This window comes from Oncorhynchus kisutch, linkage group LG6 (assembly GCF_002021735.2).
Source record: "Oncorhynchus kisutch isolate 150728-3 linkage group LG6, Okis_V2, whole genome shotgun sequence".
In the NCBI taxonomy this organism is placed as follows: Eukaryota; Metazoa; Chordata; class Actinopteri; order Salmoniformes; family Salmonidae; genus Oncorhynchus; species Oncorhynchus kisutch.
In genome coordinates this window covers 40054126-40079642 of record NC_034179.2, presented here as the reverse complement: position 1 = coordinate 40079642, position 25517 = coordinate 40054126, and the positions used below count along the sequence as shown (strand labels likewise).

The window sequence follows — 25517 nt, the reverse complement described above, 5'->3', positions numbered from 1 at the left end:
CACTGCAGCTCAGGGGTGTGGGTCTTGGCAGTCCACTGGCGGTATTGTCCCCCTCAGCGGACCCTGCCAGCACCCATTGTCCCGCCGGGCCCAGCAGCGCCTGCCAAGAGCTCCCCTCTCCGGGCGCACACCGTCCCTCATGCCACCCCCACCTGTCCCTCCACAGCTGCCCCCTCTGACTCCTCCCCCCCCCCCCCCCCCCCCCCCCCCCCCCGCTGTCAGGCCCAACCTCTCTCACAGCGCAAACATACACTCTTCTCTTCAAGCTCGCCCCCACCACACACCCACTTTATGTAGTTATTTACACATGAATTCCTCATCAAGGGGAATAATTCACGTGTGACACGTTTCTTACCAGCGACACCCATTGCTGCTGTTGCGCGTGTTATTTTTGAAAGTACTAGTCAAGAGGCAGACTTGTTGTTGTACGTGCAGGATCCTGCTAAATGTTGGAACATATTGATGAGGGAGAACAGGGCATTAAAGGCAGGGATCCTTAACCCTGATCTAATGGCCTGTGATTTGACGCCCGTGTTCAGGTCCCTAGACCTCTCTGCTTCATCAACCCTGTGGTGCCTAACACACCCATGGACAAGACAGCAGTCACCCTCCATATAGGTGTGGTACTGACAAGAAACAGGAGGACTGCTTCAGATAGAAAGGCTAGAAATACCTCGTGGCCGTTTAGCTCACACCAAGGGGAGATAGATGGCAGTCCCAGCCAAGTCTCTCTGTGAGTGTAGCTTTTTCCTGAAGGCAGGGACTACTCTCTCTCGCACTCTCACACACTGCACTACACACAGACACAGCTGGTTGACTTTTAGTACCTCCTCAAGCACTAGGTACTGGAGAAGCAACCTATGAGTGACGAGATGACGCCTGACCAATGGCCGTAGCTCCAGGACATCAGAAGTGGCAATGGTGATCACAGCTGTGTTGTTATTGTTATTATTCAAACGTGGTGTAATATACTGGTCACACCAATGTGGAACCAGGTTTGTGGAGCAGTGGCATTTAACATGCCGTGAAACGCGGTCGTAAAAGTCTCCATCATATTAGGCTCACATCTTCCTCTTTGTTCTGGTTAAATGAGACAGAAAGGTTGACGTAAATACAGCCGTGTGTGTGCTCTCTCCCTCTCTTCCTCCCCCCTCACACACACACACACACACACACACACACACAGAGTAATTTACTCTTACACACTGTCTGTCTCTATTACATACACACACACCACCGTGTGATACATGGTCCAGTCCTTACACGAACCGTGGATATTTTCATCCACCCCCCCCCCTCTACTGAATAATCGATTCTCCTACAATTCCCATGATTCAACAGTGAACGTTTCAGCGGCTCATTGAGAAGCAACAGGTAAACAGAACCCAGCTAGCAGACAGACGGCTGAGGTGGTAGACAGAGCAACGGGAGAGTGCCAGGCTGAGCTGAAAGAAGCTAATTGACAGTGACTTCAGTACTCGCTCACACCTACTGTATGACTCACGCATTGTCATGTTCTAACAGCAAGCTAGACACCCCGTAGTAAAACTGTTGATAGTAATAGTTTTGTTTTATTGCAAAGCAAAAAATAAGACATTTTATTTCTGAAAGAGGTGTTGGCAGAATTCATAATGCATAGTGCATTTTCATCACAAGGGCACTTCTACCTACATCACTTCCCTTCCACAGAGGAATGGCCATGGCAGACAGACAGCGTCAAGCCCCACCACCACTACCAGCATGTAGGCCTGTAGCTATTCTCTCCTCTGGCTGCAGGCCTGTAGCTATTCTCTCCTCTCCTCTGGCTGCAGGCCTGTAGCTATTCATTCTCTCCTCTCCTCTGGCTGCAGGCCTGTAGCTATTTATTCTCTCCTCTCCTCTGGCTGCAGGCCTGTAGCTATTTATTCTCTCCTCTCCTCTGGCTGTAGGCCTGTAGCTATTCTCTCCTCTCCTCTGGCTGCAGGCCTGTAGCTATTCTCTCCTCTGGCTGCAGGCCTGTAGCTATTCTCTCCTCTCCTCTGGCTGCAGGCCTGTAGCTATTCTCTCCTCTCCTCTGGCTGTAGGCCTGTAGCTATTCTCTCCTCTCCTCTGGCTGCAGGCCTGTAGCTATTCTCTCCTCTCCTCTGGCTGCAGGCCTGTAGCTATTCTCTCCTCTCCTCTGGCTGCAGGCCTGTAGCTATTCTCTCCTCTCCTCTGGCTGCAGGCCTGTAGCTATTCTCTCCTCTCCTCTGGCTGTAGGCCTGTAGCTATTCTCTCCTCTCCTCTGGCTGTAGGCCTGTAGCTATTCTCTCCTCTCCTCTGGCTGCAGGCCTGTAGCTATTCTCTCCTCTCCTCTGGCTGCAGGCCTGTAGCTATTCTCTCCTCTCCTCTGGCTGTAGGCCTGTAGCTATTCTCTCCTCTCCTCTGGCTGTAGGCCTGTAGCTATTCTCTCCTCTCCTCTGGCTGCAGGCCTGTAGCTATTCTCTCCTCTGGCTGCAGGCCTGTAGCTATTCTCTCCTCTGGCTGTAGGCCTGTAGCTATTCTCTCCTCTCCTCTCCTCTGGCTGCAGGCCTGTAGCTATTCTCTCCTCTCCTCTCCTCTGGCTGCAGGCCTGTAGCTATTCTCTCCTCTCCTCTGGCTGTAGGCCTGTAGCTATTCTCTCCTCTCCTCTGGCTGCAGGCCTGTAGCTATTCTCTCCTCTCCTCTGGCTGCAGGCCTGTAGCTATTCTCTCCTCTCCTCTGGCTGCAGGCCTGTAGCTATTCATTCTCTCCTCTCCTCTGGCTGCAGGCCTGTAGCTATTTATTCTCTCCTCTCCTCTGGCTGCAGGCCTGTAGCTATTTATTCTCTCCTCTCCTCTGGCTGTAGGCCTGTAGCTATTCTCTCCTCTCCTCTGGCTGCAGGCCTGTAGCTATTCTCTCCTCTGGCTGCAGGCCTGTAGCTATTCTCTCCTCTGGCTGTAGGCCTGTAGCTATTCTCTCCTCTCCTCTCCTCTCCTCTGGCTGCAGGCCTGTAGCTATTCTCTCCTCTCCTCTCCTCTGGCTGCAGGCCTGTAGCTATTCTCTCCTCTCCTCTGGCTGTAGGCCTGTAGCTATTCTCTCCTCTCCTCTGGCTGCAGGCCTGTAGCTATTCTCTCCTCTCCTCTGGCTGCAGGCCTGTAGCTATTCTCTCCTCTCCTCTGGCTGCAGGCCTGTAGCTATTCATTCTCTCCTCTCCTCTGGCTGCAGGCCTGTAGCTATTCATTCTCTCCTCTCCTCTGGCTGCAGGCCTGTAGCTATTTATTCTCTCCTCTCCTCTGGCTGCAGGCCTGTAGCTATTTATTCTCTCCTCTCCTCTGGCTGTAGGCCTGTAGCTATTCTCTCCTCTCCTCTGGCTGCAGGCCTGTAGCTATTCTCTCCTCTCCTCTGGCTGCAGGCCTGTAGCTATTCTCTCCTCTGGCTGTAGGCCTGTAGCTATTCTCTCCTCTCCTCTCCTCTGGCTGCAGGCCTGTAGCTATTCTCTCCTCTCCTCTGGCTGTAGGCCTGTAGCTATTCTCTCCTCTCCTCTGGCTGCAGGCCTGTAGCTATTCTCTCCTCTCCTCTGGCTGCAGGCCTGTAGCTATTCTCTCCTCTCCTCTGGCTGCAGGCCTGTAGCTATTCTCTCCTCTCCTCTCCTCTGGCTGCAGGCCTGTAGCTATTCTCTCCTCTCCTCTCCTCTGGCTGCAGGCCTGTAGCTATTTATTCTCTCCTCTCCTCTGGCTGCAGGCCTGTAGCTATTTATTCTCTCCTCTCCTCTGGCTGTAGGCCTGTAGCTATTCTCTCCTCTCCTCTGGCTGCAGGCCTGTAGCTATTCTCTCCTCTCCTCTGGCTGTAGGCCTACCTTTCCCGGGCATGTCACCCTGCTCTCCAGGAGTATTCCTCTCCATTAAAGGCCCCGTCCGTCCCTGCTTAAATAACGGCGCTTGCCACTCCAGGGCCATTAAGATACCGCTTGCCTAGCATCCAGACGAGAGCAGAGCCCCCTCCCCAATGTACTGTGGCCAGGCCTTTATAAATAGACGGAGTAAGAATGAGAGAGGAGGTAAATTATTCCAGAGTGGGAGTGAGACCCCCTTCTCCTCTTCCTCCACCACCACCTCTATTCAGGTGTCACTTTGGGCCGACTCAATTTTACACTGTAATAGACCTCCCGGGTCAACTACTTTTCTCCTCCACTCCCACCTTCCTCTTTTATCTCTGTGCCTCCCTTCATCCGTCAGCCCTTCACCTTGCCACTGCTGCTTCTAACCCCACCCCCCACCCAATCGCCTACACCAACCCCCTCAGACTGGACCGGCTGCCTCACTTTGTAGCACTTAATTCCAGCTAACGCTAATCAGCACAACTGCGCTGCCATGACACACTGGAGGCCCTGTTCACCTCTGTCTGTACCCCTCTCTCTCTGTGTGTCTGTGTCTCTCTTTCTGTCTCTCTGTCTCGCTCTCTCCGTGTCTGTCTCGCTCTCTCTGTCTCTCTGTCTGTCTCTCTCTCTCTCTGTCTGTGTCTCTGCCTCTCTCTCTCTGTCTGTCTGTCTCTCTGTATCTCTCTGTGTCTCTCTCTCTCTCTGTCTCTGCTTCTCTGTCTGTCTCTGCTTCTCTGTCTCTGTGTCTGTCTGTCTCTCTCTCTCTCTGTCTGTGTCTCTGCTTCTCTCTCTCTGTCTGTCTGTCTCTGTCTCTCTGTGTCTCTCTCTGTGTCTCTCTCTGTGTCTCTCTCTGTGTCTCTCTCTGTGTCTCTCTCTGTGTCTCTCTCTCTGTGTCTCTCTCTGTGTCTCTCTCTGTGTCTCTCTCTGTGTCTCTCTCTGTGTCTCTCTCTCTGTCTCTCTCTCTGTCTCTCTCTCTGTCTCTCTCTCTGTCTCTCTGTCTCTCTCTGTCTCTCTCTCAATTAAATTCAATTCAAGGGCTTTATTGGCATGGGAAACGTGTTAACATTGCCAAAGCAAGTGAGGTAGACAACATACAAAGTGAATATATAAAGTGAAAAACAACAAATTAACAGTAAACATTACACATACAGAAGTTTCAAAACAGTAAAGACATTACAAATGTCATATTATATATATATATATATATATATATATATATATATATATATATATATATATATATACAGTGTTTTAGCAATGTACAAATGGTTAAAGGACACAAGATAAAATAAATAAGCATAAATATGGGTTGTATTTACAATGGTGTTTGTTCTTCACTGGTTGCCCTTTTCTCGTGGCAACAGGTCACAAATCTTGCTGCTGTGATGGCACACTGTGGAATTTCACCCAGTAGATATGGGAGTTTTTCATGATTGGATTTGATTGGATTTGTTTTAGGAAGTGCAGCTCAGTTTCCACCTCATTTTGTGGGCAGTGAGCACATAGCCTGTCTTCTCTTGAGAGCCATGTCTGCCTACGGCGGCCTTTCTCAATAGCAAGGCTATGCTCACTGAGTCTGTACATAGTCAAAGCTTTCCTTCATTTTGGGTCAGTCACAGTGGTCAGGTATTCTGCCGCTGTGTACTCTCTGTGTAGGACCAAATAGCATCTCTCTCTGTCTCCTTATGTCCTCCTCTTTTCTACCAAGCGGAATAGAGAATTGGTTATTATTTAGTCGTCATGGGTTCAAATACTGTATCAAATGGCAAACCGCTTAAAAAATGACAGACGTAGTAATGACAGACGTAGTAATGACAGACGTAGTACTGACAGACGTAGTACTGACAGACGTAGTACTGACAGACGTAGTACTGACAGACGTAGTACTCTGAAAGCTTGTATGTTTTGAAAAATAAAGTGATTTAATTACTTTGACTAGTACAGTATACACTGTAGTTAATATTGATCACCTGTAACCCATGTCTCGTATGGTCTTAATGAAGTGACAACAACCCTCACATTTTCTCTGACCCCAAGATTGCAGCTGCCATCTGGTTTGCACAACGGCACGGTAAACACAGTTCCTCTCAGACTGCTGCACCATTATGTAAATGTGTATGAATGTCTACAGTATGTGTTGTATATACTACTGTGGTGCTGGAGAGCGCAGGCAAAGAAGTGAGTGCAGGTTATTGTACTAAACTAGTGCGTCTGTGTGTGACGGAATATCAGAGGTCAAAGGGCAGTCTACAAGAGCTGTGCCATCAGGATTAATGCACACACACACACACACACACACACACACACACACACACACACACACACACACACACAGTTACATACACATGGTCATGTGTGTGCATACACTCTCTCCTACACAGTAGTCCTGTGTGCCATTCACTTAAAAGCATTAAACAGGTCTGCGTTTTACGGCCATAGAAGTGTTATTATTGTGTGGGGGGAATCAGGTTACCTCCTGTGTGGGAATGGGAATCCTAGTAGTAGTTAGGAATGAGAGTAGTTGGTTCATACCTGGGTTCAAGTACTATTAAAAAAAAGCTAAATATTTTGAGCGTTTGATTAAATGCTCAAAGTATTTTGGGGGGTTGTGCTTTTGGGGCTTTTTAATTTGTTTCATTGCAACAGGCAAGCTCAATCGAGTTCAGCTAAAGTATTTGAAATTATTTCGAATAGTAGTTCAACCCAGATCTGGTGGGGTTAAATGGGAGCTCCAGTCAACGTGGAGGTTTTAGTTTTTCCTTCCACCATGTCCAGACCTCCCCTCATCCCAGACCCAGGTCAAAGGCCTGCTAACCTCTTGCATTCCTGCAGCTTACCCTCCCCCATCCCGTCACTCTCTCTCGCTCTGTCCCTTCCCCCTACCTTCCCCTCTTTCTCTCTCGCTCTCCTGTCCCTCTACTTCCCTCCCTCTCTCTCTCTCCCCCTTCCACCTCTCTCATTCTCTCAATCGCCCTGTTACTGTTTGCCCCCAAAACTACTCAAACCATTTTCATACTTCAACTCTTAGTTTTGGACATTAATTGTTTATGTGTGTCTCCAGAGCACCCTGAGTTGTAAATTACAGAGAGGGGGATAGGGATATAGGGAGAAGGAGAGAGGCAGCCCTGTCAATCAAGCCACCTTAAGTGCCTCAAGTCCTGGAGGGATTCCAACGACAATCGGCCCCAATCAATGGCCCCGCTTTCATTGATAAAAGAAGAGGAAGAAGAAGGAGAAGAAGTTGGGGGGAAGAAGGGAGGGTTGTCAGTATTTATTAGCACAGAAGTGCCTTTATGGCCTCACTATGAGAAGATTTAAAGACAGGCCCTGTTTTATTCTCTTGTTGTTTTTCTCCCTCTGTTCTCTCCCTCTGCTCGCTCGCTCTCTCCCTCTGCTCGCTCGCTCTCTCCCTCTGCTCGCTCGCTCTCTCCCTCTGCTCGCTCGCTCTCTCCCTCTGCTCGCTCGCTCTCTCCCTCTGCTCGCTCGCTCTCTCCCTCTGCTCGCTCGCTCTCTCCCTCTTCGCTCTCGCGCTCTCTCCCTCTTCGCTCTCGCGCTCTCTCCCTCTTCGCTCTCGCGCTCTCTCCCTCTTCGCTCTCGCGCTCTCTCCCTCTTCGCTCTCGCGCTCTCTCCCTCTTCGCGCTCTCTCCCTCTTCGCGCTCTCTCCCTCTTCGCGCTCTCTCCCTCTTCGCGCTCTCTCCCTCTTCGCGCTCTCTCCCTCTTCGCGCTCTCTCCCTCTTCGCGCTCTCTCCCTCTTCGCGCTCTCTCCCTCTTCGCGCTCTCTCCCTCTTCGCGCTCTCTCCCTCTTCGCGCTCTCTCCCTCTTCGCGCTCGCGCTCTCTCCCTCTTCGCGCTCTCTCCCTCTTCGCGCTCTCTCCCTCTTCGCGCTCTCTCCCTCTTCGCGCTCTCTCCCTCTTCGCTCTCGCGCTCTCTCCCTCTTCGCTCTCGCGCTCTCTCCCTCTTCGCTCTCGCGCTCTCTCCCTCTTCGCTCTCGCGCTCTCTCCCTCTTCGCTCTCGCGCTCTCTCCCTCTTCGCTCTCGCGCTCTCTCCCTCTTCGCTCTCGCGCTCTCTCCCTCTTCGCTCTCGCGCTCTCTCCCTCTGTTCGCTCGCGCTCTCTCCCTCTGTTCGCTCTCGCTCTCTCCCTCTGTTCGCTCTCGCTCTCTCCCTCTGTTCGCTCTCGCTCTCTCCCTCTGTTCGCTCTCGCTCTCTCCCTCTGTTCGCTCTCGCTCTCTCCCTCTGTTCGCTCTCGCTCTCTCCCTCTGTTCGCTCTCGCTCTCTCCCTCTGTTCGCTCTCGCCCTCTGTTCGCTCTCGCCCTCTGTTCGCTCTCGCCCTCTGTTCGCTCTCGCTCTCTGTTCGCTCTCGCTCTCTGTTCGCTCTCGCTCTCTGTTCGCTCTCTCCCTCTGTTCGCTCTCGCTCTCTCTTTCTGCTCTCTCTCTGCTCTCTCTCTCTGCTCTCTCTCTCTGCTCTCTCTCTCTGCTCTCTCTCTGCTCTCTCTCTCCCTCTACCCCATTGCTCTCTTCACCGTGCACATGGCTGCTTGATTTTCTCTCACTACCTTTTCCTCATCTTTCCTTTCCCCCCCTCATTCTCTCTCCCTGCTCCCTCTTGTTGCCCCCCCCCCTCTTGTTCTCCCCCCTCCTTGTTCTCTCCCGAGTGTGGAGGCAAGACAGTGATTGATCCAGGGGGAGGGCTGTCTCTGGTGCGTTTATGAACATGAGGCTGCCGTTCCTCATAGATTTTTAAATTAGTGGCAGCTTTGCCCCAAAGATGCGTTATTGACTGATGAAATAGAAGCTGAGCTCTAAACACTCACTCTTTCCCCAGAGTTTTCCCCAGTCTGGTAATTGAAAAAGTGTGAAGAGAGTGTGTGCGTGCACGTGTGTGCTCGCTGTATTCCTGTTTGCCTGTGCTGGAGAAAAATGAACGCAACTTGTTGGACTCGGGACTCAATATAGTATTAAGTACATCTTCATACCTTTTTATGTGATTAAAAATAGTTTGCTTAAAAAGATTGTGAAAGCATATCCTCACAGTGTGTTCTATGAGGGCCATTGCACATCCCATTGTGTTGACAGCGCCCAGTCTAACAGTCCTTAGCCTGTCTGTTGTCACACTGCTCACCTTGGTTGTCATTGCTCTCATCTTGGTACTGACCTCTTGTGGTAAGGGATCACAATTGCAATGTTCAAGCCTGCTGTGCTTTTCCCAGTGGTGTTTTACAATGACAGACACCTCTGTTGGTTTAGGATATGTCTTTCCTTAAAAAAAAAAAGACTGGACAGATCTCAAGAAATGTATCACATTGTACAATGAGCAATGATGTTGAAAATCCATAGAACAAAGATATGCCTTTTATTACTTTTTTGACTAGTTCCAGAAATGATGTATAACTTGGCTGCGTGACTGTCAACGTGATATTCTATCAGCTCTCAAAAGTATCTCCTGCTCAAGTAAATCTACAAACCAGACGACTAAAGAAAACTCACCCTCTCCTCCCTCTCCCTCAGGCTTGGACATGGCCATCTTCTGTCTGCTGTGCGGGAAGCGTTTCCAGACACAGCCGGCGCTGCAGCAGCACATGGAGGTCCACGCCGGCGTGCGCAGCTACATCTGCAGCGAGTGCAATCGCACCTTCCCCAGCCACACCGCTCTCAAACGCCACCTGCGCTCGCACACAGGTCAGTGGCAGTGGCAGAATACCGTTTAGTAGCGGCCATGTCAAGTCCCCATCTCCCCTAGAGCACTAGGACACACACCTATAGGCCACTCGTGTTCCCCTGCAATAAACAGTCAACTCCAACTCCTTCTCTGACTACCCTACTAACACATGACACCGTCACAACAAGGACAAAGTGCTTTTTATGTGCATTACGTCATCATGCACTGCTTTTTGTCCATTAACAAGTCTGTTTGATGGAAAAAAAACTCTGGTGTGAAAATTACATTTTTTAAAAACTGATGTTTTAATATTTGCATGAAAATCTGTGAAATTGGATGGAAACCTAGCTGTTGTTGTGATGTTGGGAACGGTAATAATTACACTTTTACGATGTGACAAGATAGTTTGGCTGTTGTGGCAACCAATTATGTCTAGTAGGGCACCGTATATCCCAAACCAGGTGAAAGCAAGCCATAGACTTGCTAACAACGTACAGGGAAAAAGTTGACAATACAATCCCCTCAGGTCAACAGCTGTAAAGGGATCCATATTTCTTATGAAGGCGTGATGAGCTGTCCCGTTAACAGATATGGGTGACAGTATATTTGACAAGTGGCGATGGCTCAGTAGCCCAACAGAAAGAAGAACCCAATGCAGTACTATCAGTCTCGAGATGCAGGTTGGCATTTATTGGGATGACTCATGTACTGGAGGCTGCTCTGTAGGGCAGTCACTAGCTGGCACTGCCACATGCATAAAATATTATTTTAAACCTAACCCTTACCTTAACCCTAACTTTAACCACCCTGCTAACTTTATACCTAACCTTGTATTAAGAAATACAATCTAAATTTGGTTTAATTAATTTTTACGATAAAGGCATTTTTGAGTTTTCTGTGGCCGATCTAGTGGAAATCGCTCAGGCCTGGCGCCAGGACAGGATTCATCCCAATAAACGTCAACCTGTGTAGAGCCTGCAGGGCAACAGCACGTGTCGCACGGCATCATGTTCATGGCTCTGGCTGCGGAACATTGTTTCCTATGTTTCCTATTTAGGCCCATCTAACCCACTTCAAGTCTTCTTCCTAGAAGGAATCATGTTATCCCGGCTCAAAAAGACAGTTAGTGTTTCTACTTCCTAGTAGGCTAGTATACTATTGGCATGGCTGAGTGAACAAACAGGGTGATCTGGTCATTTGGTGAATGAATATATGCCATGATCAAACAGAGCTGCTATTGTTAATACTATATGTTGTGATAGGACAAGGCTGGTTTGTTGGTGAGGAAAGGCCATGTTAATACTATATGTTGTGATAGGACAAGGCTGGAGAGCGAAAGAGCCTGATGGATGAGGTGATTCAGGGAGAAGCCTCTTTACCTTGACAGAATATGAGAACATGGAAATGAATCCCATTTCGCTTGCAAAGGATGAACGGTCTCTCTCGCATCCCTTTTTTCTCTCTGCGACCTTAAATAACAGTCTCACTGTCAGAGCTGATCTAGCTCACAGTCTCACGGATAAATAATTGAAATGAATGCGGCGAGATGAGCGCAGCCGGCCTATTTACAAGCCGAGGCGCTGCATTTTAGCGCGAGTGACAAGACGGGGCGGTCGTGTATACTGTACCCGTGTGTCTGCTACTCTGCTTTCACTGCAAACATCGAGAGAGGACACGCGGACGGTCCCCACGCACGACTTGCTGAAATGTCATCCCAATCCCCATCTCGGCAGCAGCAGCCAGACACGGGCAGTGAGGCAGCAGCGTCTCGCTGCTTTGAACCTGATCCTCCGTAGGCGTGTATTAAATTACAATGAGCCAGTCGCAAGCACCCGTTTAATATTATGTGGGGGCCTTTGTCAAGGGATTAAAAAGTCGGCAAGACGCATAGTCATGGCGCCAGAAATAAATCCTAATTTCCAGAAAAAGGAAATAACTGGCAATTCTTAAATATATTTGCCCTCTGATGATATAATAATCTTGTTCATGTTTCTGTGTGTACTACGCAGAAGTAGGTTACTTGTTGTAAGAGCGCAATAGTCAAGCAGTCCATCTGTTGGTTGCCCTATTCCAACAAGACCATGGTCATCTCCCTCATGTCTTCTGCCATCTACCTCACAGCTGCAAGCACAACAGCTAGAGCGAGTACAATATACACAGTATTAGCATGCTTGATACAGAGGTTGTTTCGGGAAAACGGAGTGCTTCAGAAAGCAGCTTCGCTGATGTCATCTACTGTTTTGACATTGATTCAGTATTGAGGACAGAGAGAGGCAACCGATTTAATGATGCTTATTACAGTGAGTGTATCAATCTCCCAATGATTTATTTCCTGGAGAAGGGTAGACTAACCCCACAGTCTCTCTCTCCCTCCCTATTTCCCTCACTTCTTCCTTTTTGTCTCTCTTCATCTGTCCCTCCCCATTTTCATTCTCTTTGATCGGCTGTCTATCCCTCTCCCTCTTACTTCACCTCTCTCCCTCCATCTCACTGTCCCTGAAACACACAGACACACTGTTGTACAATGGGGGCTCATAATGATGGCAGTCATGGCAGCCTCCTCTGTCCTTCCTCACTCCCTCCATCCTCCCCTCCGTGCTTGCAGACGCGTGCTGCGGCCCAGGCCCTCGTTAATATTCCGTTGTTGCGCAGCGGCCGCTTGTTTTTAAACTAGGGGCCCATTTGCAGCAGGGTGTTTTGTGTTTGCAGCTGTTTGATAGTGCCAGGCTAGAGAGGGAGAAGGAGAGGGAGAGATGGCCCTGGCAGTGACAGAGCCCCCTGATTTACAGCCGCTTATCGCATAATGAACCTGCCCTCGCCAGGGCCTGGGGAGAGGGGGGCTAGGCAGCAGGTGTCGAGGCAGCAGGTACACTGTCCGCGCCAGCACCCCCAGGGGGCATGGAAACGCAGGTGGCAGTGCCCGGGTACCCAAGGGTCCACTCCCATACCACGGTTCTGCCTCGGTGTGCTGGGTCCTCATCTGTGCCCCCTCGCTGTCATTAGACCCCAGGCATTGTGTCTTCGATCCCAACAGGCATTGAAAGAGAGAGAGAGAGAGACTTCTGATTTACGATGCTGCATCTCCAGTGCCGGGGAGCTAATGGATTCCTGACAAAATGAAGTCCTGCCTGGCATTTGGATTGCACAACACAATGTGATTATGGCTCTTTTTTTTCATGTCAAACATGGACTTTTTTCATAGGGAAGCAATGAAGTCCGCTCCCCTGCTAATAAGAATGACATTTTGAATCTTCTCTCTTCATCCCTCCACTCTTGATTCTCCCTCTTTCTCTCTATATCTCTCACTTTTTCGCTGTCTTTTTTTGTCACTGCCCTCCCTTTCAAAATTATCCCCTCAACCCGAAGGCCAAACTCTCCGGGTGTCACCCCCCCCCCCCCCCCCCCCCCCCCCCCCAAAACAGCCGCCGCGTGCAAAAGCAAATAGCATTTAGGGGTGCGTCTCCAATGAAAATACGTGCTGGAGGAAATTGACATTGTCTCTTAACGGGGGTGATGGGTGCCAGAGCATGACAGTACATAACGAGAAATGCAATTTATTCCTAGGCACGGTGCCGCTCGGACAGCCAGATAATGAAACGCGTAGGTCATTGGCGATGACTTAAACCTTCAGCGGCTGAGTGAAATGCATTAAATATCAAGAACATTACACGCCTGGCAGCGTCGCGCATCTGTAGTGGGGAGCGAATGATGTATGGGAGGCTGCTAGTCAGACACAGGAAAGCAATTAGTAGCCGAGCGCTGGAGAGAGCCCCCGCATATCATAATATCCCTGATTATTGACATCTGAATACCAATTACACAAGTGGCACCAGGGCGGCAAGGGTACAGTATTCTAATTTGACCTACACAAAGAGAGAACTTGAGAGTGGACTGGAAAAAAAAGAGGGGTGCTATCTCGTTAGTGTTAATAAGAATGTTTGAGTTCTGCCGCTGATAGCTCAGTGTGATTGTGAAGCTATGCTAGCCTTTGTCATGTGATTCATCTTCGCATTGAATAGAAAACCAATTGTACTTCTTTTATTTCTGTATGGCCATGGGCATATTTGTCTATTTATTTTTTTGCATTTACATGTTATGTCTATTTGCAGCCATAACACAAAGATATGAGTGGACTCCAATGAGTTTTCTCCCCTTCCCTTATCCCCCGTGTTCAGCAGGTGACCATCCATATGAGTGCGAGTTCTGCGGGAGCTGTTTCCGTGACGAGAGCACTCTGAAGGGCCACAAGCGCATCCACACAGGGGAAAAGCCCTACGAATGTAACGGCTGTGGGAAGAAGTTCAGCCTCAAGCACCAGCTGGAGACCCACTACCGTGTGCACACAGGTACTGTATGCATTGTTAGGTTCACAATGGACAGGAAAATCCACTCCATTACACTGGAAATATGCCAATAGAATGTCAGCTTCCTAACACGGATAAAAATGTCAGCTCTGTTGCAGTGGGAAAATGTCAGCTATGATACACAGGAGAGCTTTCAACGAATAGAGTTAGTGTACTATACTAATAGTTTCTACCAGTAGTTCCCACTGGACACTAAGTCAAGACACTAGAGATCCGCCTCGGCTCCATAACGGATTGAGTTCAGTGCTGTAACACAGAAGGAGGGGAAGTGTATGTAAAATTGGCAATCTAATGTATGTGTTCGATAGCGTTATACTGGGCATTAGGAAGGGCTGGGATCAGTGTGTGTAGTAGAATGCGTACAGTAGATTGCTACAAGGCATACTATAAGCAGACTGTTTTTATGAATGATTCCAAGGGCCAGTAAACAGAACCTTGGTGAGGATCCTCTAAATTGACACCAGGCCTTTACAGCTCCATAAAGGTGTCAACCAGGTGTCAGTCAGTCTCAGGGACTTGTCACTCTTGTGTTGGCTGAATTTACATCCCCAAACATTAGGATTAGGGACATGTGCTGTTACTCTGGATTACTCAGGTTGCCTCGATGGGGGCACACACACCACCTAGCCTCCGAGTGCTGCTGTTGAGCCAAGGCTTTACCCGCTCCAACCCCCCACCAAAACTCACCCCCCGTCTTCCATTCAATAAGCCAGCTGTTAAGCCGCGCTATCAAGGCAGCCTGTCAAATAATTGGCTTTTTCTCTCCCACCCCCCTTTCCCCTTTTGTGGGGGCCAGGGGCCTTCTTTTGCGGTGAGCCGGAGCGCACTGGAGATAACAAGAGCTAGTGACAAGCTCACAGTCAAAGGCCACCGCGCACAAAAGGGAGCCGCTTGATGAATCATCGACATTGGCAACCTCCCACCCTCCTTCCCCCTTCCCGAGTCCCACCTGTCAATTGCAGATCAATACCAAGCCTCATTTGCAATTCATTATTGCCCGGTTATCTGAGGCGACCCTGTTTACAGTGTGGTTATTGTCAACACTGCTGACGTGTGAGGCCTCTGCAGGCAGCACGCCCCGTAATGACAGTCTTCTTGGCGTGGCTATTTGCATAGGCGGGTAAACACAACCTTGACCCCCTTTTCCTACGGGGGTCAGGTCCAATGTGTCGGAAAAATAAAACTATAAGAGTAGATGCAGCGACACACATCCGAGCGATATCCATCGGCAGCCAGCGACAAGAAGCCTCTCTCTCTGTAACGTGGCAGGAGCGTTGGCATCGTTCGCGGCCCGATCACATGCGACACCTCATTTCAAATGGCGTTGGTAAAGGTCGGCATTTACATGTCTAATTTGCGCCTGTCGGATTGAGCGCTGGGGATTATTCCTCGCCATCACTCTAGTCATTTGCACGTTTAGGAGTTCTGGTCCTGAATATCACAGGAATGTAGAGGTTTTGGAACCGCCGAGAATCAAATCTAATCAAATTGAAGTTGTGATTTGGTGTTTAAAAATGGCATAGGTCCTTTTGTAATTGAAGTGTTAGCCATTTAGATTTGACAAAATGTACATCTGATAATTGAATGCAGGGGTTTGGTTTGTAAAGCACATTATAGGGGCAGTTGAGAGATTGATTTTAAAGCCATTTCTGCACAGCACCACTATATGAAATACCATTATCTACGATGACATACACTTTTCAATTTGGTCGTGGGGATTTTATAGACATGATAGTCATTGCTAATTGAGACCACTAGATATTTTTATCTTCCTGCTAGCAAAAGTGTAGGAAGCTCTAATAGAAAGTTGATACTTCAAGTCTGCCTTGTAAATGTATATTAAACAGTATAGTATACCCCCCTTTGCCCTCAAAACAGCCTCAATTCGTTGGGGCATGGATTCTACAAGGTGTTGAAAGCGTTCCACAGGGATATTGGCCCATGTTGACTCCAATGCTTCCCACAGCTGTGTCAAGTTGGCTGGATGTCCTTTGGGTGGTGGACCATTCTTAATACCCACCGGAAACTGTTGTGCGTGAATAACCCTGGCACCTACAGTACTACCATACCCCGTTAAAAAGCTTGTAAAATTTTTTTGTCTTGCCCATTCACCCTCTGAATTGCACACATACACAATCCATGTCTCAAAAATCCTATTTTAATGTGTCCTCCCCTTCATCTACACTGATTGAAGTGGATTTAACAAGTGACATCAATAAGGGATCATAGCTTTCACCTGGATTCACCTGGTCAGTCTGTCATAGATAAAGCAGGTGTTCTTAATGTTTTGTACACTCAGTGTACAACGTCATATAGAGTTCCCTTCCTCAGCCTGACGTTGTTGTTGTTGTTGTTGTTGTTGTCGTCACCCTCCCCAGGTGAGAAGCCGTTTGAGTGCAAGCTGTGCCACCAGCGATCTAGGGACTACTCGGCCATGATCAAACACCTGCGCACCCACAACGGAGCGTCGCCCTACCAATGCACCATCTGCCTTGAGTACTGCCCCAGCCTCTCGGCCATGCAGAAGCACATGAAGGGCCACAAGCCCGAAGACGTCCCCCCAGACTGGAGGATAGAGAAGACCTACCTGTACCTCTGCTATGTCTGAGGCCTCCAGACGACAGCCCGGGGGAAGGAAGACAGGCAGAGGAGGAGGATGGGGCTGAGGAAGGAAGGAAGGGGAGGGGAGGATGAGGAGAAGGAGGAGGAGGACGAGGCCTGTGGTGAAGAAGTCAAGCGAGATAATCCATGAGATGGAAGCACAGGCGGTTTTTGAATGAGCAGAGGGCAAAGGTGGACACAGTGAGGAAAAGGGCTGGGCTAGGCGCAGGAAAACTGAGGTTCTGACCGAGAGGACGTTCCCCTTAAAATTCATGTCGTTCAGTACATCTATCTATGTTTTGTTTGGAGTTGTCAAATTGCCTAACACAGAACCCGTCGGTGCGTCGATGGAGTTGTCCTTAAGTCTACCCACAGACTTGAGAGATGTCACCCAAGCCACACTTGTAACTGAACTGATTCTCAAAGGCTATCTGAACCCACAACTCCCCATCATTTTGACCACTGGCTCTCCCTAAATGTAGTTTTGACACCCTCACCTTTTTCTGGAATGGAATTGTATCCTACTGTAACTTGGGTGGGTCATTGCTCTCGTTCCATGACACAGTACTGCAGATCCCCTCTTGATTTGATTGGTTTAAACTGGACACCAAGTCATGTTCTGCTTGAGGAACATGTTGCAGTTGGCCCCTACCCAAGCCATTGTTTACCAGAGTGCTCCAAAATGGAGTCTTCAGACCTGGTGGAGAGCACTGGTGGAGAGCACACAGAGCACTTAGAACCCTATAGTGGAGTAGTGCCATTCAGATAGCCCCCGAGAATCAGAGCCTAAGGGCCAGACCATGTGGCACATTTCAGCCAGCCCTATGGAAAAATAGCACCATTTATTGTACTGCATTAGCCGAAGCGAAGTTGAATTTGATTGGGGCACAACACCTTCGTACCCACGCAGAGGGTTGTCTTTTGTACAGCAAGGGAGATGAACAGAGGATGATATTCCCATATCGGTCAGGTTTCACCGGAGCCTCTTGAGAGTCAAACCATGACTGTCACTTTTTTCATCTCGGTATCTTTGGCTCCGCATCATAGTTTATCATAGCTTCATTGCACAGGTAAAGACACATTACGACGACAGTCTCTGTTTGATGTTTATATCAGATCTATTTTTGAGGGGTTTGCTCGCTGCGAAGCCACTGTTCTTTTATCTCTTAAACCATAAATCTCTATACAGCATTAACTCGAGATGTTAATTTTTTCCCCGCTTTAGATACTGGACTGATATTAATATACGTTTAACCAGATTATCATCAATTACACTAAGATTTAGTACATGGACTGACTCATAACATTTAACTATTTTCTCACATTAATAATCTCATAATCTCTATATGCCATTGTGATGGAGACCAAAATGACAAAGGCTGCTGTGGATTGCTCCAAGGGGTGGTTGTAATGCCTTCATAATGCAATTATAAGGAGATATGGCACCTGTTATAACAGGACATATATACTGTTATGTCGCGTGAAACCATAAATGTGACACCAGGTGGAAAATTGTGTTTCATGCGTAATTGTAACAGTGCTATATCAGTTGTCATAAGTGTCAAATATGTTGTCATAAGTTGTCGTAACCTGTTACAACAAGCATTATATCTGTTCATATGGCAGCATAATGAAGACATTATGAGCACCACTGTCAGTTCAGTGTTACCATGGTAATCACATATCTGAATGATTAGCGGGAGAGAGGGGTGGGTGGCTTCACTGATTGGAAGAGACATGGCCTGCCCAGCCCAAGGGGCGACCAGTAAGAAGACAGAATAAATCAATTCTTTATATATGGTTTTGTTCCTTCGCTTTGTCTCTTGTTTCCTATTATGTCTTGATTTAGCTCAGCACATTGTACTTGAATTACCTCGTTTTTTTGTGACCTCATGTGCTTGTGTTTTTATTTCTTGTATTGTTTTTTTTTGTGTGTGTGTGTCCGAAAGCTGCGTTGTTGCGCGAGGGAGATGTGACAAAGCAATGTGTACGTGAAAATTAAGTGCCACGGTGAAAAGAGATTTTTATTGTTGTGTATTTTTGTGCATTATTGTTACCAAACTTGGTATTTTTTTATGAACCTTGCTTGTTGAAAAGCTGGTGGGGTCGGTCATTGTTTAAAAGCTACCTCTAAGTTGTTTTGTTTTCATTTTTGCAAAAGCACATTTGTTTTCTGTGTGTTTTGCATTATTGCATCATTGCAACTTCATCTCATGCTTTCAAGTGTTGATTTATTGTCTTTTGACATCTGTAAGTGACATTTATATAAAGGGTAAGAGATGGTAGATATTGTTAGAAAAAAATGAAAATGAAACTGAAAATGAAACAAGTGTTTATTCTTTTCTTACAGTCTGCGTCCGTCCTCCCCTTTACATTAACCTTAAGAGAAGAGATTTTAAGGCCTTAAGTATGGGGTAAGAGGGATGAACACAGTAAAAGAAGAAATAGTACTTATAAGAGTTTAAAAAAGCATTCAACTTGAAAATATGTGAATAGAATTGTAGTTTTGTAATGTGAAAAAAAGAAGGTCATGTACACAGTGATGTAGTGTGCCCTGGACAATTGGGACTGCAAGTGGTAATCAAAGAAGAAAGGAAGGTTAGGAAAAAAAGATCCTCTTGGTCGACAATTTCTCTCAAAGGAGTGTATTCCTGAACAAGAGCCAACAGAGGCAGTTTGATATATAAAAATGGTGATATTTTTGTATTCGGTGTCAGTCCCTTTCCATTTGTCGAGTTTCAGCAGGGCAAATATTTGTATTTCTTTCTTTTTTACCTAGTTTTTTTCCTCTGGTTTTGAATCTTTTGCCTTGCTCCTCTTTGGTAATGTTGGATGTATGTGTGTGTGTGTGTGTGTGTGTGTGTGTGTGTGTGTGTGTGTGTGTGTGTGTGTGAACATGTTGTATGTAGTAAGTGTTGCTTTCTGGATGTCAATGCATTGTAGGTGAAGGACTAAATCTGCCAAAAAAAATAAAAGATCATTCAAAATGGATGGCTGGGAGGCTGCCGTCGATCAATTAGTACATGTCATTCACAATTTTATTGCCAACATTTAGTTTTTGTACTTGAAGTGACAAAAAAAGGATGACATGGTCATAGTGGCCCATGGTTGTCTTGCCACTGATTCTCCAACACTGTGAGCTGAGGGGTTTCCCTTGTCCAATTTTCACCATAATAATAACTTCAGTCACCATTCAGTGTGGCAGGCCAGAGAGCCCGAAACGATCACATCACACTTCAATGACTAGAGGTATTCAATCACATGCTCTTATTGTTGTCTGAATGTTTTATACTTTTTTGTGTGTGTGTGTGTGTGTGTGTGTGTGTGTGTGTGTGTGTGTGTGTATCCGCGTGCGTGTATTAATGAAAAATGCACTAATCAGATACAAAATAAAAAACAATGCTCTATGCTACTTTTCTCTCAACATGTTGAAAGAAAACCCATTGGTATTGATATAGTTCTTCCCTCAATGTTACTCTGTTTCTGTAATATCTTTGTGCCTAAAATGGAAATTGTTCAACAAAAATGTCCATCTATATCTGCTTAGTTTCTGTATTTTCAGAAGATAATAAATGGTGTCTCCAGCACTCTAGGGATGTCATGACGATTTGAGATGACCTGATTTCTGATTTAGAATCAAAAAGGAGCTGTCATCTAGGACTGCTTTAGCCTAAAATTGGTAGTGGGCAAAACCACCTTTCGATGTTTTAGTTTTTTGTTCTTCGTCTGTAATTGACACCCAAAAGCAATGTAATTCGTTTACGCACAAAAAGCAAGGAAGAAAAATGTCAATTTAAAGATGATAGAACAGTCCCGGGCCATGGAAATAGTATGCATTTTTTGTTTTCAATCTGTTCTGAAGGACATTTGCCTGTTCATTTTGGAAATCAAAGTCAAAGTATGTTTTTCATTGATAATATTTTGTTGTCAGCAACAGGTTTGCTGAGCAGTTAATGTCCTTCCAACCACTTTGGCAGCTTGTCAAAACCATAGTGTTGCCCCAGCTTAACATTAGGACTTTTCTGTTATTAAGTACTTGTTTTGAAATTGCATTTAAAAAATATATTTTTTAAAGCTGTACGAATTCATGGCATCCCTGGAGTAGGCACTCTGTGTTTCAGTGTGGTGTTCTAGAACGAGTAGCCATTTTATGCAGTGTTGCCATGCATGTGCCATTTGAGGTCTAAACTAAACTGTTTGAGTAACAAAGCACCAAGACATTGTCTTTTTTATATTGGCACTGAGGACCAATTGCCCTGTCGGACCAAGCATTACAAAGCTTTTTATGTAACAAAGCTTTCTCTCTCTTTCTCTGGCTTGTCTGTCATTTTGTTTCTTTCTTCCTTGTTGTGACAGCACAAGTGCCAGTCGAGTTGCTCTGTATTAAGAAAATAGTGTTTTTATGATTTGAATTGTTATAGTTTTCGTCTACCTCAGCACCTAATCTTAGCCTAATCTTAGAAGGTGCCCAATTATTATTTTATTTTTCTCTTTTTGTTGTTGTCATTTGTATAAAAATGATTTTGTTTGCATTAGAGCTTTGCAAAGGTCCTTTGTCTTTTCCAGCGACGTGCTGTGTCTGTGATCCTGCTTCCCATGTGCGAGTTGTGCCACGGATCCCAGCATCTGTCTGTTGATTTAGAGTGGTTTTTCTTTCAGTTTAGGATCAGACACATCTCTTTGTAACATTTCAGTGTTCTCTGATGGAGTGTAAAAAAAATAAAAAAAATAAAAGAGATTAAATGCTGCAGGTTTTCTTCTCCATGTTGTCACTAAGTACATTTTGTGCCTTCGATAGTGAAAGATAATATTTTTTACATCCTACTAACAGTAGATTGTTTTGTAGTGAACATTTTTTGTATTTTTATTTATGAGTCTCATATGAAAAATAACAATGTTCAGTTGTATACCTTCAATCTGCAGTTAGAAAATAAATACAAAATCGACTTGAGTTTGTCTGCCTGTTTTCTAATGTGGTGCTTCCCTTCTCGTTCTGGGTGACCCATTCCTGATATGCTATGTGGACTCTTCAGGTGCCTACCATACGTTGTTGATGCTAAGAATAATGACAGGTTTACAGAATACACAGCATCTTGGAGAGCCATACTACAGGTATGTTTTGTTATGCAGAACTGTGAGTGTCTGTCTGGCTGTCTACATGTGTGCTCTTTTGTGCATTTGTGAGAGTATGTGAGTGCATCTGTCTGTCTGTGTGTGTGTGTGTGTGAGTGTGTGTGTTGCTTTGGAGTGTACGTCATCCCTTTCACTGTTTTCCATTCCAGAGAGTTTCAAGAGCGTCTGCCGCCGGGCTTTCAAAAGCATCTCTGTAAACAGGGGTAACAACCATGAAGTCTCTTGGAAGACTGATGCTGCGGCTGAAAAATGAAGATGCATAGACCTTCCCCCGTGAGATTCTGCCCAGCTTCACCTCCTCCCACATCTGAAGGCAGCAGCTTTTCTAATTCAACACTTCTCTCCTCTTCTACCATCCCACTTTTTTCTGCATACCAAAAAATATTGGTCTTGATCCTCACCCCTCTTGTCAATAGTGGAGTTCTTTCACCCCTTTTGTCAATTTCTTTAAGAGCACCAGAGGAACTGGAATTACAGTGATTTGAATAAGTCAGTTGGTCTACGGAGGTAGTTCCATATTACACTGGTGATGGGGAAGACACATATTGTACTCACTGCCCAGGTCTTATATGCCTTTAGTCACTTAAGTCCCCTAATGCCAGAAAAGCCTTGCGAAGCAGAAGGTATTAAATCAAGTCCAATAAATTGAGTAATATGCTGCAGCTGCCACTTCTTTGACTAGTGTCCCTATATTCCCTGTGGCTGCTTTGAAATGGCTCTCTACTGCCGGAGCTCTGTTGGATATGGTGTGAGTGGGCTGTTAAGTGCAGCACTGACTAGATGATCCACTACAGGAGGCTGATGCGAAGCCATGTTACACTGCATCTGAAGAGGTCATTTGTGTTGGTCACAGCAGCATCCCCTGCTGTTGAGCTGTAGCGAAAAGCCTCTTGAGTAAGAACATGGCCAGTGTTGTGTCTGGAATACATCTACCAGTTAGCAGACAGTAGTGCCATGGGTGGATGTGTTCCGCATGTTGAATGACCAGATAGGTATTTTCTAACCGAGACAGTAGTCTGTTGAAATGGAACCGAACGTGTCGGTGCTTGACTCACCAACCATGTCTGTCCTATATTCCTCTCCCATTATGAGGTCATAAATGCTATCATTAGATATGCAGGGCGCAAGCCATTATTGCTGCCGCCCTGATCGTTGCTAGAGGGGAAACGAGGCGAGACACAAATGGTTCTGCTTTTCTGTGCTTGTAGGAAGAGATACAAACATTAACCAAACTGAGCTGCCTCTTTCTGCTGGGCTTTAGTTGTCCTTATGACGCAGCTCACTTTCTATCCATCTTCCTCTCTCTCGAATATATAATATTCTTCTTTATGTGTATGCCGTTTATCGGACGGTTTCATCCAAAGCGTCTAACAGTCATGCGCATATACATTTTACGTATGGGTGGCCCCGGGAATCAAACTAACAATCCTGGCATTTGCAAGCGCCATGCTTTACCAACTGAGCCATACAGGATCATCTCGCTCTATTTTCCTCTTTCTATCGTTCTTCCTTCCCCAACTGTCTCACTCTGTTTATTCGGAACCATGTTGCTTTGAAAGGTCTGTCCAGTTGGCCCACCCAAACAACATTACACCTCAGAGCAGCACCACAACAGACTGATGAGCAACTTGTCTAGACACTCCAAACACCACAGAACAGACTTAGACATCCTTATTTTCCAAACCACTACCATCACATTCACTTCAACATTATTATTTCAAAGTGCTGTGCTCATTAGACAGGTATTATAATGTATAGTATTACAGTATTATAGCAACCTGCATAATAGGGGTCACCATTGTTTCTCCTCCCAGAGATGTGAGCGCTTCTTTCAACTTCCTTATAGCTGACCTAACCAGGTTAATAAAGCCAGGAGAACTCGCCGTCTGTTTTGGCGCAAACAAGAGACCAGAGGTTCTCCTTCGACTCCCCATTATAGCTGGCAGCCCTCTCCCTTCCCAGCATGCTTTGAGGAATATGGGTAGCATATGCAGGCCCTGACCTTTCCCTTCAGAAGGATCAGCTAATGAGGTACCTCTCTTTTGCTATCCACTCCCTCCTCCAACGACCTCTGCATATCAAACCCAATGTGGCGAGTTGGCCTATCTTGGTTGTTTTAAGAGTATTTGGCAATTTAAGGAAAGAGTGGGAAACGATCAGCTGTTGCTGATTATGTTCCTTCATGAACAGGACACCATGAGTTTGGTTTGATCCCAGGTCACATGGGCCCAATCAACCAACATCCCCACTCTGCTCTGTATTAGAAACAGAGCAGAGTGGGGATGTTGGTTCATTGGGCCCATGTGACCCTGAGAGGGCGCGGGGCTTTGTGTGTGTGTGTGGGGCCAGGGGGTCCCATCTTTATGTGCTCTTTGACACCAGTATGATCGAATGGATAGAGAAGGGTTCAGACAGTAGGTCTGTTGAATGGAGGGCAAACAGTCTTGTCCAAATCACTGGGATTGTTTTCTCAGCTAAGCCTGGCCTGTAGGCGTTAACCTCCCCCTACCCCAGGCATTGATCCAGCCTCGGAGAGGAGAGAGCCAAACAATATGACCGCCGCTGTAAATTTACTGTAATACAGCAAGCGACCTGAGCAACATGGAACTGAACTGTGTTGTTCATGTTGTTGCTGTTGTGGTAGATCTAGTTTTGCATGGTTTTTGTAGTCACTGAACTGGTTGGTGAATGTGTTGGATGAGGATTAAAAAGTTACGTTCAATGGCCACAATATGAAGTTATAATGCATGACAAAAAAATTGAGGCTTCAATTTTTATAATTTGTAGTTTTGGTGTCATCTCAGGATTTTTTATTTGTAGTTTATTTAAAGAAGATTTTCTTCTTTATGGAGATGATAACAGAACAAGAGGTCTATAGCTTCATTTCAATTTGTAGTTGTCTTGTGAACTAACTTACCTGTTGCATTGTTTTAGGAACACTGGTGTGAAAATGACTTGTCCCTCTGTGTTCCTGCAAGTCCTTAGGGGTAGAATGCTGGTAATAGGTCCCTCTAGTGTTGATTTAGTGTACTATCGTATGTTTGTATAGATGGTAGGCTAAAGTCCGATGTAGGGATAAAACATTTGGTTAACTTTCTAAAATAAAATGTAAAAGGTTTGAAAGATATCCCAGTTGGAAGATTCCCAGAATCAGGAGGGAATAATCAGGAAATATGGAATTCTTCAAACAGGATTTGTGTAAAATTGATAGTTACCAGAATTGTGCAGACCCAGTCCACCCTATTTGGTTTTAACTGAATTATTTTCCCAAAAATAGACAAGCTATTAAACGTTTGGGATCATGCTTATTTATGGCAATACTCATAAGATTTTCTGTGTTGTTTTTTATTAACATTTCGGAATGTCTACTGTCATTTGTTTTCGAATTGCAGAATAAGAACAGTGATAGCAGGAGTCATTAAAACACAATGTATACATATCAGACATTTCACACTGATAAACTTCTTTATAGCTAAAAATCAACCCCCAGGGGAAATAAAACAGTCAACTGTATCCCTAAACCATTTTATGAGTACATCTTTAACTGTCTATTGAGTGACAAGCACATAGTCTTTTTCCTCTGTCTGTATCAGCCAGCCAGGCAGAGTACTGAACTAAAAGGCCCAGACCCAGTGCCCGCTACAGCCTGGATCCTCATTGATTGTATTGGGATCGATGCTCCCATTAACTGTGGAACAGTTTTAGGCTTTAATTATGTAGGGTGTCAATGGCATTTATCCTGTCAGGGCACACCCGCCGAGTGTATTTTCCAGTAAGGCCAAAATCTTTACGATTAGTACATTAGTGTCAGTCTGCGGGCTAGGGCCATCCCTGGGAGGGATTAATAATACCCATACCACAGCTGGACTAGAGCATGGGGGGGTAGTGCTGGGCAGAGAACTACTGTG

The 25517-nt window shown here is 46.3% G+C and overlaps 1 protein-coding gene across 3 annotated transcripts in view; it reads left to right on the top strand.

Moving 5' to 3' along the window:
- LOC109892853 (zinc finger and BTB domain-containing protein 16-A) overlaps positions 1-21427 on the top strand; it is a 121936-nt gene extending 100509 nt beyond the window's left edge. For 2 of the 3 annotated variants that reach the window (XM_020485673.2, XM_020485674.2), the window contains exons 5-7: positions 9361-9531; positions 13687-13857; positions 16254-21427. In XM_020485673.2, the coding sequence (XP_020341262.2) occupies positions 9361-9531; positions 13687-13857; positions 16254-16483 (572 nt within the window). In that variant the 3' untranslated portion in view covers positions 16484-21427. The remainder of the gene's footprint in view (positions 1-9360; positions 9532-13686; positions 13858-16253) is intronic. The other variant, XM_020485675.2, reaches the window with a different exon arrangement.
- Positions 21428-25517: the final 4090 nt, after the last annotated feature.